Source organism: Calonectris borealis, chromosome 12, assembly GCF_964195595.1.
Source record: "Calonectris borealis chromosome 12, bCalBor7.hap1.2, whole genome shotgun sequence".
NCBI lineage: Eukaryota > Metazoa > Chordata > Aves > Procellariiformes > Procellariidae > Calonectris > Calonectris borealis.
Window position 1 is genome coordinate 12,079,323 of NC_134323.1, and position 14,708 is coordinate 12,094,030.

At 40.3% G+C, this 14,708-nt stretch overlaps 1 protein-coding gene across 1 annotated transcript in view; it reads right to left on the reverse strand.

Moving 5' to 3' along the window:
• The window catches only part of PEPD (peptidase D), a 143,012-nt gene that overhangs the window by 43,121 nt on the left and 85,183 nt on the right, over window positions 1-14,708 (reverse strand). Inside the window, exon 11 of the mRNA XM_075161373.1 lies at window positions 13,222-13,299. Within this exon, the coding sequence (XP_075017474.1) occupies window positions 13,222-13,299 (78 nt within the window). The remainder of the gene's footprint in view (window positions 1-13,221; window positions 13,300-14,708) is intronic.

Sequence of the window (14,708 nt, forward strand, 5' to 3'; positions counted from 1 at the left end):
ACCTGTCAGTTGCTTTACTGAGAGAATGACTTGCTTACGTACCATTAATACAACATTAGCCAACAGCGTGGAAAAAGAAGTTGCCTTCTGCATCTGTTTTGAAAGTCACCTTCAAAAATTACTAAGAGCATTTCATTCCTTTCACAGGGAAAAGGTCTGACACCACAACTTAAAATCATTTTGTACATAAAACAGTATCAAGTCTAAAAGAAGCAGAAACACGTGTCACATTCCACAGCCTTGCAGAAAGGATCGGCTGGAGGTGCCCCTCCTTACAGGAGCTTCTCAGCCCCTCCCCGGCAGGTCCCCGGTGCCGCTGGCAGCGGCCCTTCCGCATCCGACCGAACTGGGGTTCTGCTCCCTGTGCAGGAACCCAGGACGGGAGTTTGGAGAAAATATTTCAAGTCCTGTTGATTTTAAGGAGAATACAGGCTTGTAAATCAGTGCTGTTACTGAAACGCTACATGACACGATGCGCAAAGCTCTTTTCCCCTCCCATCCCTCTGAAACAATATGGATGAGGAAGACGTGTAAGTGTTACTTTCACAGAATACTGGCACCACAAAATGCAAATTTATAATTAGTTTTTCGCTTTCAAGCCCAGAGAAACAATATGCATTTTGATATCAATTTTAGCTTTCTTAACGTCTGACTGTGAAGCATCACAAAACACTTTGCGTAATACTTTAGATTTGAAAACTGTGGACTATAAACGGCCACGGTTCTTTTCTTCATAAAGTCACTGTATACCATTTTTTTTAAAATAAAGCATCATCTTCCTCTAAGCATGTGTTTTACTTTTATAGGCTTGCTGACACTTTTATTGCCAAATAATTTGAAACTGCCAGGCAATGAAGCAAATTATGGCCAATATCACAATGGGAAGCAATACTTTATTTGGGATATCTGAGACGTGTACGAATTGTTATGATCCAACCACCAACCCAACCCAAAGACAAGCTCTCGCAGGCATTTCTTGGGAAGCCTACAGCTACTCCCACGAGCTAACACGTAAAGCTGTCACCTTCCTGCTCTACAGATCTGCTTGGTGTGTACACTCAGAACTGGACCTCCTCACGATAGTTATAAAAGCAAATTATTCTTCTGCAGTTGTTAACGCCGCAGAGCGATGACTGCGGTGAAACCCAGCTGGATTTCCTCCTGGCACAACGTACTCCGGCACGGGGTTGTACTGAGTGTCACCCGCCTGCAACCCACGTCCTCCCCAGCTTCTGTTCTCAGGACAAAACCTTCCCCTCCCCCAACTGGGTTTGCAAGACTAGCAATTAGAAAACTGATATTGTCGTATCTTACTGTGCCCTCCTCGTACCTCAGGTTAAAGGTAAACAGGTATGAATACTGATGCACTTTACTCAGCGACGTTTACTGAGGTTTTAGGGTTTTGAGCCATTATTAACCAACATACCTATGAGCAGCCACACAGATGAACTGGTGCCAACCCAGTCCTAGGACAACAGGAATAAAGGTACACACAACCTTTTCCTCCTGTTACTGCAACAAGAGCAAGTCATCCCCAGCGGGAGATACTATTTTGTGTGATCTCGCTGTACTCTGCTCCGAGTTCACAGAGAGCGCTCTGTGCTTTAGACTTCATGCAGCAATTAAATCTTGAAGTATTCATGCACTAACAAAATCCAACCATTTGTTTGGTTAAATACTTCTAAGGCAATTTCAAGCTTAAGGAAACTAGGTATCAGCATTTCTGTGAGAAACATCTTTGGAAACGTGCCAAGTGATTTGGAAATAGGGTGGTTTAATAGCAGACCACAAGAATGAATTATAGTAAATGATATCAGAAGTAAGAAAGTGGAGAGTTAAGTGATACACTTTTTCATCCACTTGTATCCTGACTAGCCAAGAGTTATCAATTTATAAAGCAACACTGAGTAAGATAACGTTGCAAACCCAACAGAGAACTGCAACAGTATAGGGTGAAGTCCTACCATGCTCAGGAAGGTGTTTTGGAAGAGGCGCCCTGCTGTGACCAGCTTCCATCTGACGTGGTACAGACAGAGCTTGTACTGGCTCTGTCCCGAAGCCAGGCTTGGCTCGCTTGATTTAAGGCCAGCTTTTTATTGTCAGCACCCCTGGAGTCTAGAGTAACCTTAGAAAAATGCTAGAGAATATTTTTGGTGTAGGAAGTGGGGTTCTGGGTATTCACAAGAAAACATCAGGCTTTTTGTTTCAGACTTGTGTTCAAAAGAAGATCCTGTAGCCCGCACAGGTAATGCAATTACAGAGATACAAAACAGTTACATGACTATTCTTCATCTAGCTGTGATTTACATAACCATCTAGCCCTGTATTTTTTGTGTTTGTCCTCAACCAGGTCTTTTCATCTTGTCTGCCTTCTCCATGACTTTCCCATCTTGGCTCCTCTTGTAGCACTGTCTCACTAAAGGCTTTCTCAGACTATTACAGATAATGGGAGATTCGTCTCAGCCTTCTCTCACAGAAGATGACGAGATATGCCACGAAGTTTTGCTCAGATAGGAACAGGGTGGAAAAAAAATACATGTCTACATTCAATTTTGAAGGAGAGAGGACTGCCTGCCTGTACCTCTACAATGCCAACTACAGCGTCCTTCAGTGGCTACAGCAGGAATGTACAAGAAGTTTGGGCTGGCTGTATTAAAAAAAAAAAAGAAAAAAAGAAGAAAAAAGAAAAGAAAAGGAAAAAAGAAAAGAAAAAGAAAAAAGAAAAAAAGAAACAACAAAAAGAAGAGAGCAAACAAACAAAAATAAACCTTCTCCAGGTGTTCGTGCCCTGCACTGCCCAGGGTTTCCTCTCACTGCCACAGACTCAGAGACACTGGCTGCCAGAAGCAGGGCAGCAGCGTGATGCAGAGATGAGCAGCAGTAGGTGGTGTGCCCCGCTCTGCCCTGCAGTCCCAAGGAAGGTGTGCTTCTGGTCTACTGCTCCATCCCTACTGCCAAGAAAAAAGGGTTTCCTCAACCAACAAGTGCATGGGGGTGTCCTCTCTCACAACAATTTGGGCCAAGCAGAACTTCAGATCCATTTATCTCACAGGACACGAAATCTCAATCTCACTGAATTCACTCAATGAGCTGGACGTAAGAGTTGGTTCAGTAAACACCCACGTATTCTACTAAGATTTTATGTGCTAGTTTCACATACAGGTTAAGAAGTCGTCCCTTGCTTACAGTATTTATCTCTTGAAGAAATCTAAGACAACAGCCTTAAGCCTAAGACAATTGCCTTAAGCAATTTCCATGATCAAGTATCACCCCCCTGCCACCCCCATGCAGTTCGCATTAATGCCTTATTGAAAATGTTAAGTTTGCCAGAGCAAAGAGCCAAAAAACTTTTGATTAGCTTGTTCACAGGTAAATTTGCCCCTGAGTGCCATCTCCCAGTCCTTCTGCTAAGCAGAGGGATGTCTCTAATACAGAAGTGCTGCATACAGATAAAAAACTGGGAACACCACGCTAGGATTGCTGGGTTAGGAGAAGGAAGCGGCAGCAATGGAGGCTTCACAAGATGCAGAAGGTAAAGTGTCAGTACTGCCTACTTAACACCTCCGCTAGGCCCATGCAGGCACTACGCCAGAGATCAGGGAAAGTCTCAGGTGAAGTTCTGACAAAAGGATTACCTGCTTGACTTGTCTTTTTGCTGAATGGGTGATTTTTTCTGGCTTTATTATCCTAATTATTATCCATTTTTAATTGGCATATTTAATAAGCAACAGTACTCTCTTCAGCAGAGACAATTCTTTGCTGAAAAGTCAACCCAACAGAGATGGCGGCAAACCCAAAGTCTTGGCCAGTTTCCATCCGTTAGGAGCCTCCCCATTGGAAAGGCGGTATCTGGGGCATTCACTGCTCCGGCTGACTTGCTCAAACAAGGAGCAAAGATGTCAGAGCTGCAGGGAAGAGAAGGGAGCGTGCAAGGAGAAACCGGTATTGGCAGCTGAGTACTTCCCAATCAAACCCAGGAGAACGAACCTCATTAGCTTCTCACCAGAATGTGAGATGCCAGCACAGGGTAACAACAGCACAGCTACATTTTCAAGTTACTGAAATTCTGCAGTTATCTAAAACAGTACATTTCTAGATGTCTACTGAGAAGTGGAAGGTACCTGCTAAAGGTGAATTGTAGAATTTGATACTTCTAACGCGGGCCACCATTCTCAGGTGTTAACATTTGGACTTAAGAGCCTTAGCTTTCAGGAGCTGTTTTTGGAAACTCTGACCTGTGTTTCCCAGCCTGGACAACCAACCACTGGAAATCACAGGAGTAGGTGAAGTGTCAGACCTTTACTTACTGATTTTTACTGTAAATACTGTCAAGTTTTTTAATGTGTGTATGTGTGTGCTCACACACACGTGTGTCCATGTAAGCAAAAGGTTAACACTTCCAATTTTTTCCATGATGAAAACCAGGCCAGTGTCCAATGGTACAGGTTCGTTTTCAGACATCCTATAGTTGTTCTTGGGGTTGTTCAAGCAATCTCCAAATTATCAGTTCTCAAATGGAATCCATCAGACAGGGGTTTCAGAGTACTCTACAGAAGATGACAACTGAATGCAAAAAAAGACAACACAGTTGCTAGCCTTTTCATGCACAGGTCCAAATGTTCAAGCCAAGTGTGCAGTAATGAAGGCAGCAGCTAGTATTTCAGAAAAGGAGCCTGCCCATGCCCTAGCCAAGCATGCTATTTGGCCAGACCATTTTTTTCCTGTTCGGAAGAAATACCTACTCTTCACGGCAGCACCTTGAGCTGAAAGTATAGTACTGCAATGTACAACTGACATCAGAAATATTCTTGCCTTAAAGACCTAAATTGGTTCACCCTAGGCGTGGGGCAGTATTACACTAGCAGGACTCCTCCTGAGGCCCCAGCTCGGCAAGACTGTGCCTCCACCATGGGGTAACAAGTGGTTCTCTGAAGAGACACAAGAGAAGACCCATGCTGCCCCGAACACAGGGACTGGGAATTACATCTGGTTCAGGGGGGATACACAAAGGGTGCATTGGAGACTTAAGTGTACCTTCCCTCTGAGCCATAGAGCGGTTTAAAATTGTATTTTGACCTATACAATTGAATTCCCCACACCAAGAGCAAGAAGACTTTGCTACTGAAATCCATCCAAGATAAGCAACATCCGTCAAGAGGAGTACTAACATACTTTATGTGTATCTGTATTAACAAAGACCACCATAAAAAGTGGATTACACTACACGGCATTTATAAATGATCAATACATCAACAGTTATTAAAAAACACTAGGTTTTACCCTGCTTGTTTTAGTTATAGAGATGAACACCCTAGTCAAATCAGTCCAACACAGCCAAAGCAAGTTCAAGCCCTCAGGTTTTTTCAGACTACGCTGGGAATGCTAATCTAAAACTATGACAGATAAAACTCATTTACAGGTGACAATTAAAAAGACATTTCATTTACGCTATAATGTTTGGAGAGCATAAAATTAAAAGGCAGACCATAACACAGCACTTAAAGGAAAGCTAAAATTTGTTACAGCAAACAGGCTATTAATACTCTGCTTTGGCTAAAAGGCTTATACATTTCTAACAGTAGGCAATCTCATAGACTGCATTAACCAGTACTAACAGAACAAATATTCAATTAGAGCAAAATTATTGTTAATTCTAGCAAATATATTTTTCAATTTTTAATCAAATTCAATTTTTCTAGATTAGCATAAAATTAATATAGTCTATAGGCACAACAAAAGGAAAAAATACCTACACTTGATGAAAATAGTAAATATTAATCAAACCAGAGGAATCAAGCCAAAGGAATTATTTCAGAAATGGATAGCCAGTTGATTTTGCAATCAACCAGTAAGTAGTAGCAATGTACTTCGTATTATTATTAGAAACAAAACCATAACTAACAACAAGTTGTTTCAAAACTGCAGACTGAAAGGTTAAAGCTAACCATAATTTTTGCATATTATTACAGCACCAAACTTCAAAATGCATAAAAAATGCACAAGGCCAAATGAAAATACTAGTCTCACCCACATAAAATAGTTGAGCATTTACATCTGACACATTAATATCCTGGGATCTTAAAAGCAGTGCTTTCAAGAAGTAATAAATACAATATTTTGTTCCGTAGGATAAATTGTTTTAATAGCAGACAATGAAGTACTTGGGGTGGAAAAGGGAGGACTTCTATTATCTGAGATTGGTCAGTTCCTGCTTTTTAATGCAACATTGCCCCCACCTGGACAAATGAATTTTGGTTTATAGGTTGGCATTAGTATTATAAAACTTGATAAAACACTGTAAATTCCAAAAAAAGAGCTTGGAAAAGAGTCACAGCAAACTTCTATCATCTTTTGCAGTATACTTTTTTCAAGCTCACCTAAGTCTTTCAGTTGACTTATTGAAAGTCTTCTCAATACTTTCCTGAAATAAACTGACAGCCGCTTAGAACTCATAAAAAGCCCTTTTATATTATATACCTACTCATTCCTGCAAAAAAGGGAATAATGCATTTTCTACAAATAATACTGTATAATATTAAGATAAATATGCTGATATAATTTCAATGCAGTATGTATACTTCATATGCATATTGTGTGTGTATAGATAAAAGATAAATGCACATAGCTTATACAGAAAATAACAATCGTTTGATTGTAGAAAACCATATATTATGCTTTTAGATCAAAGAACTAAAATTAGCAAAGTAAGTTCTAGTTTATCTGATAGAAGGCTTAGCCTTCACGAATAACCATGAACAACTGAATCTGACCAGTTCTTGCAATAAGCAACTTTCTTTTGCAGTATTTTTCACACACCTTGGAGTGACTAACAACTCCGGGAAGCCTGAAAACTGTCCTATGTCTCTTTTGAGTAATTAAAAAATAAAAAGCCGTAAAAACTTAGCATCTTCCCTTTCTGTTTCATCCAGAACAACCTTTCGCAACAACTTGTACTTGCAGTCAAGAAAAATTCCCTATGATGAACAAAACTTCTGAAACGACAAGAGGAGGAGCACTAGAAGTTAAATAGGATCTTTTGACAGCACCAGAAGTTATAATAATAAAAAAATTATTAAAAGGTACATACAAGTGCCAAATGCAAGGAAACAAACCCACGTTTAACACAACTTAAGTGGCATGCATATTATACACGTAAAGGCAAGTGCTCCTGGAAGGATGCCGCACCTTTGCTCTGGCAAGTACAACATGTTACCAATATCAAAACATGGGACAATCAGCACCTCCTTCCAGAGAGCACTTATTTTAGTGCCCCCTGGTGTCAATACTATTCTGATGCCTTAAATTTGCATTAGGATACTAAGGAAAGAAATAGGAACAAAAATATTCCTCAGAGTTAAATTATTCTGTCTTTTTGCTTTCCATATCCCCAACTCTATTATTTGGCTAAGCAAATAACAATACTTGTTAATTTAGCCAAGACATAGTTAAAACATTTAACATAGATGCCTTCATGCTAAGAGTGTACTTTTATGACAGGATGCGTTTAATTTTGTGACACTAACAAAACTTCCCTAGTGCTTAAATTCTGGTACCTGAATGCAATAAAAATATTTGCAGGTAAAACTTATTTTACTGCCATCACCAGCAGGTTGTGGAAACAGCCATGAGCTTTTGCAGCACGTAGAGTCCTGCTTCGCCAAGGGTACTGTACTCTTCCCAACGCTTTCACTGAAATCAGTAAGCTTAAATCTGAGAGTGTTAAAAGAAACAGTCAAATAAAATGAAAGACACCATCTGATGATCCAACCTGCTTCCATCTGAACTTCTAAAGTTAGTTTTATTTTATAAATAATAGATAGGGCCACTGTGAATACAAGGTTAATGGTCTCTCTCTCTGAGGTCCGCTGCACTTCACAAGCAGTTGATGCTGTACTCCCCTTATTTATGTTTTCACCCAAGCCCTCCTAATAAATTACACTCTGGCCCTCACTCCAGGGAGGACTAGTATCCCCCATTAATTGCCCATGCTGCATCGGACCCTGGACCCGCAGGTGGACATACCAAAGCGCCCGTCTTGCTCGGGGTGCGCACAGCAGGCGCAGCACAGCCTCGGGGCTCTGCTGGCAAGGGCGCTCAGAGCAGGGACCTGCCCGCGTGTGGGGAAAGGAGACCGTGCCATGCATCCGGCAGACCTTCATTAACATTGTGACTGGGGAGGATATTTCAAAATATTAAAAATGCTGAGTGCTTCAGCAGAATAGACAATTATTTTCAGTATTTTGCAAAGCCAGAATGGACCAACTAACCCCCAAAAATGTCATCAAGTGCTTGAAGGTCAGTGAACCTGCCAATAAAAGTTGCTCACTAAGTGCTGAACTTTCACTGAGACATATTTGTAAGATACCATAAAAAGACCAAGACCTGCAACTTGTGACACCTGCAGAAAACTATCTCAGATAACAGCCATATCTATTTCAGTGACATCTGCGGTCAGGCTTATTTTCTCACATTTCTATTATTTAAGCGTGAGCCTCATCATGAAGAATCAACCTTTATTTTAAGATCATAGAAGCATTTTCTATGTGTCAAACACTGCAGGAGCCCTGCTGATCAACTGCAATAAAACAATCAACTCCCGACATGCCTTCGGTGCATGGCAATGCCATGAATCCACAAAGGCAGGCTGCACGAACTGCTAGGCAGCAAATTGAATGCAATACACTATCGTTTTCCTGAATACCTTCTCAAAATCAAAATGTAAAGTACACACTTCAGGTTCAGCACCTCTGATGGTTCCTACAACAAACCACCGAACCACAAAGGTGAGAAGAGACATTTGCTTGCCACAGGCTTCCTCTGCTGCACCCTATCTATTTTGATGGCCAGTTTTCTCCTTCCCCGACAGCTATGGTATGGCTTCACGCTGCAGCACTGGTAGGGCAGGGGCAGAAGACAGAAGGGAGGAGCCAAGGCAATTTGCTTGCTTCATTTTAAGAAAGCAGATGCTTCCATTTCTCAGAAGGCAGATGCTGATTTGTTGAGACCAACTCTTTTCGCAGAAACACACTGGCTTTGACTGAACTTTTCACGGATGCTTTTTCCCAGGGTCAAGTCATAACTTCCAGCCAAAGTCAGAGATCAATTTGAAGAGAGCGTACACCAGAGGTTTCCGTCTCCCACGAGGGCTCTCTAACCACTAAACCAATCTCTTTCCCCAGTGCGAATAAAAGCAAAACACCTGTAAAAGGAGAGATCGTGACCACTTGCCCAGGAAGAATGAGTAATGCAGGTGATGCCATTTGATGGACAGGAGACCCAGGTGCTCGTTTGCTCTTGATTTATGCACAGCGGGGAGTCAGATCTCTGCTCCTTGAATTTGTTTGTTTGCCTTTTTTTTTTTTTCCTTCTTGAGTAGCAACTTTTAATTTCATTCCACTCCCCAGCAAACTTTGAAAGACCTTTGGTTATCCAAACCGGACTGGGTGGTTGGGAGGGTGGCTCAAAAACCCCTGGCAAATTTGGTTTGGTTACTTTCTGGCTCTGGCCTTGATGGAGGCCTCTCGTGGGCAGGGCAGGAGATTGCAAACTACAACAAGCATTTTTGCTTATGACTCCACTTTCCATATTAGAAAACGTAGTTACAGCCTCGCTACAGAAACAGCAGGCGTCTGGGCACCCAATGAGTAATGCAGTACCTTGAGATGATGCAGCAAATCTCAGTCTAGGGCTCAGTTTCAATCCAAGCTGTCACAGGTTTAAGACAACAGAAAAAAATCAGCATTTGTACATTAGCCTCGCCGTACGTCATCACTGCAGGCTGTGATTTGCAAACTTCTGAGTAGAAGATTTTATTTAAAGGTAATACTGAGTGAAAGGGTTGAGTGCCTAGAATTGCAATTCACAAGGGTCACAGCCCACCCATTTATCTGCATGACCTTTTTGACCATGGAGACAATAGACACTTGCTTAGGAAAAGTGTTTGGTTTAGACCATATTGATCATACAATTTAAATGTTCACCACATAGATGTTACAGTACATGAATTATTTATATAAAACACTGACTTGTTGTTACTGCAATATTTACTTTTAATATCAATATCAGCTCAGTGCATGTATCTATTGAATACTTAAACTTCCCTAAAAATATTGATTTTTTTTCTCTGTCAATCACAATGCTTTGTGTTAGTTAGTTTTTTTTTAAGCTTTAATAGACTGAAAATGACAGCCCTGCTTAGCAAGACAGTCCATATTACAAAGAAGTGTCAGAAATTCTCTTTATAGTCCTTGTCTTGCACTGAGATCTTTTAGCGCAGAAGCTGTACCTGTAAAAATGTGGATTACGATGCAATATGAGAGATGTAATTCCATACCAGTTTCTTACAGAAGCAATAAAACCATTTGATGTAGATTAATTTTAAAAAATGAACATCATAAAACCAGGCTGTTCTAAACCTGCCACAATTTTTGAAGGAGAAGTCAGAATAACAGTCTTAAAAAAAAATTTAAAAATGCAATAGCACAAGTATTTTTGCCTATGATCTCCTGTTGATACCACCAAATCCTTGTAACTTAGATTTTTAAAAGAGCAAACAATGCATGCACTCGCGTGTTTCAAAGAAGCAAAGCATTAGTCTTCCAAATGTATTTTTTCTAATATTCAGGTGGTTTTTTGACTTATTCACTGACACTTACTGCACTGCACTGCTTCGTACATAAAAAACCCGAGCAGCACATTTCTGCAAAACTCGTGAATGTTATTCATATCCACCACATAATGTTAAGAAAAAGACATGAAATCCTACTGAATAATTTAATAAAAATCATACCAAGTACCCAATCTTCCGATTCCATTACATACAAGTATAGGAATTGTTATATTAGATTTATACCAAAATACTGGCAGAAGCAGAAATAACCCTTAAAACACTCCTAAACTCTTTCTCATCAACAGTAAAGCCATTTTTCCCTGTGTTCAGGGCTTCCTAAGATTATCCAACAGAGGGCTCCCAGTAGCTATTAAAAAGCTTAATTGAGAGCCAAATATACAAACTCTAACCTATACATACAAATCAGCATACTCTCATTTTAATAACCTGTTCTGTATGCACACACACGCACACCTACATCCACTTCAGAAATTTGTAGAAGCATACAGTAAAACCTCCCAGGTAGCGCCTTGTCGTAATTTGTATGCTGCTAAAGTACGCTAGCTCAAGATTTTTTCCAAAACACTATTTTTAACTGTGGAAAATGAGTGTATTTTTTAAATCATCTTTACACAAATGAAATTACATTTTCTTACAAATTCGCTACTCTCACTTGAGAAAAATACAAAGACAATCGTGTGGAGCAAAGTTTGACGGCTACGTGAGTATCAGCCAGTGGGAGAGGCAAGGGCAGAGACTGCAGCCTGTGCACACGAGCACTTACTTGCTAAAGCCCATCTGCACCTGACAAACTTCACCTCCTAAAGACAAAGATGCAATTGGACCGTTTCAGCAAGAGGGTATTTCAGACTAGGTTAAACCTTGTTCTCTTTGTTGAGATGGTTACCAAGTGGGGTTGCAGTACAGTAGTTTTAGAACGCTTAAGTGATCAATGTACTTGGTAGATTATGCTTTTCTGATATTCAGATATCCGAGGCTAATAAAACCCAAACATTTTTTAAGATTTTGCCAATACAGCAGGAAATTTGAGTTTGCAAAGAGTCTTGGTATGTGCTCTGGGGGTTTAGGAAGGACTTCAGCCATCCACTAAACTGCCCTCAGAGACTGTAAGTAAAAGGGTCCTATATATACCTCCTTCACCCTGAGGTCTCCCAATAATCCTATTCCCCCCACCATTTAAAGGCCTTAATTTTAAATACAGGACATCATAATGCATTGTGGCCTATCTTCTCTTGGTAACATATGCTGAGATTTCCTGCAGGCTACACACTTTTTTTGAAAATTTAATTGAATGCCACAGCCAATGCAGTCTCATGTTGGTGTGTCCTGCCTGATCAAAAAAACCTCACAGCATATTATCTACTCAAACACAACGTGACCATAAGTCAAAGCTACTGTCCTGCAATAAATTAAAGTTAGTATTTGATGGGTTTAGTAAGCTATTCACCACAGATGAAGATAATACATAAACTATTGTACAAAAAGCTTTTAAAAAAGTTTTTACAGTATTAAAAAGAAATCACCTATCTGTAATTCAGTAAGTCCATTCTGCAGCACCTACAGATGTGCCCAGAACATTAACCAACAAGGCATATTTTTTTACTTCTGAGATTCAATTTGTTTTCCATATTAGCTTTTGAGCTTATCTATGATAATACTAATTTGCTTTCCTCCACACCTTTACATTCAACATACCTGCACCCTTTTTGTACGTGCTAAAAAAGTAATCCAAGACATATCGTCCACTGAATATCAGTGATTAACTCCTCCAAAACTAGTTCTGCACTTCTATAAATGCAGGCTTTTTGACCAAAGTCTTAGGAGGTGAAGCACAAAAGCTATATTCTGCTATGCTACACAACACACAATTAGGTTTGCCTTTCAACTTATAGCAATGTATTTGGTGCTTTCATTCACCCTGTTTTTACCTGCAGTGATACTGCAAAGCATGTGGATATGTAATGCAAGTAGAGAAAAATTTATGGTATTTGCAACTGTATTATAGCAATGCTAAACTCTAAGCAAAATCTTTTTAGAAATTTTTGGCACAATACAGAACTAGAAGCACCCTGGCCTAACCTGAACTGAGATGAGTTTGATCTCCTCACATATTCAAAAGTCTACTTTCAGGCCGGGGCATCTGCGTGCACATAAGCATTTGGAAGATCTAATCCATATTGCAATTTGAGGCAATTCTTTAAAAGCAGCCAACACTCTCTCGACCTTCCACCCCACCATCAGAGCTGAGGTTTGGATCTGAGGTTCAAGAGCAAACTCAGATGCCAATTTTTGCAACTCCCCCTGTACTTAGAATCCAGCCGTTTCTTAAACTAAATTCTAGGTGCCTTTGGCACAGAAGTGTTTGAAAACAATCTCTCTTTTCCCTTTCAACTGGAGATGCAGGTAAACAGAACCTTTGGAAGAAATCAGACTAGTCTGGCATGCAAAATTACATGCTATTTTAAAGATTTACACTTTCATCATTATGCAGCCATCATTTTACTAATGAAGTCCAAGAGTACACACAATGCATGTATGGAAATATCAGTAGGGTAACAAAAATATCAAACGAACTCTAACCCTTTACTTACCACAAGTCTCCGTCTTCAATAGTCTTATCATTTGGGGCTCCAGCATGGCCGTAGTGCAAAACAGACGAGTTCTCCCCACTGATAGGCAAAAAGAAAATTCAGCACAATTAATGGGAGAAGAAACAGTAACACACACAACATGAGAAGGAACACTGTAAACATGTGGCACTGTAAACATCAGCGTATTCATACATTAAGCACAGAATTTTGCAGTCTGTGAGAAATGCCATAGGCCCTGCCCCGGTGTGGGCTGTAATAGCATACCCTGCAGCTCGCTCAGTAGGAACGGGTATGGAACGGGCATTTTGCTATTCTGGCTGCAAGATATGACCTTTCAGCAGAAGGAACTTGGCACAGTTCATATAAATATTTCCCACGTCCATGACAGTGTCAACGAAGCAATTATGCAAGAGTAATTTTTCAACCTATACCCATTTATTACCTTCTGGATTTTTTTTAATTACTAAGTGATATATTTCCCTATTTGAGGTTAAACATTCTGAAGCATAAAAAATTAACTTCCACTGGAGTAAAGTCCGACATGTTTGAAATGTTCTAGGAGTCACCAGGACTGGAAAAATTCAGCTGTCCATGTAAACAGTGCCAGTGCACCTCTGGATGGCTACACGTGATCTCTGCTGGAGTGGATACACTGCACGCTGCTCAGGGAGCACTCGCAGCATACAATATCAGCAGCAGTAACAGGCATGAGAACTGTCACTCTATTCTTACCTCTTATTAAAAATCACATTACAAAGAAAAGATTTTTATTCCTGGAAACCTTTCAGACTAAACTGCTGATTCACAGGAATAAAACATCTCCAGAGAAGGACGGACCCTTGTTCTGCGCTTCTGAAGCTCCACGATCCATTTGGTGACCTGTATTTGGCCTTGGCGTCCTCTCTTGTCTACTGATACTCCCCCAGATCTATCAAACATCAGTTAAAAGACTGGTAAGGATCTCGAACTCTACCTATTTTTCTTTTACTATTCTCCTCAGATAGATGCTCTCTTTTTCTCTTGAAAAAGCTAGAAGAATTGTCTCATATCTAAAAATACACGTGTTGGGACAGGGTTACTGCGGCATCTCTCTGACCCCTCCAGCTGTATCTCACCTTTCACTGAAACCGTATTGGTCATCCTGCTGAAATTTGATTCTTTCAAGTTGTGATGATGGAACAGCTTCATATCTTAGGTGAAAGGAATCTGAGGCTCAATTTCAATGAATCTTTTGTTGTATCTGGAGTAAATGTGCCATCTGACATACTTTTCATATTAGACTTCTGATACGTGCAATCACAAAACCAGTAAACATGCACTGCATCCAAAATGAGATTACCTTCAAGATACACTAAGCACTTGTGATCAATTAGATATTTAATAGCTCATTGGTCATTCAGATATAACAACTCCATAAGGAATGATTAGGGAGGAGAAAGTAGATGCTGCCTGCAGTTTCTGAAGGCTCTCAATCTAAAGGGCTGGAT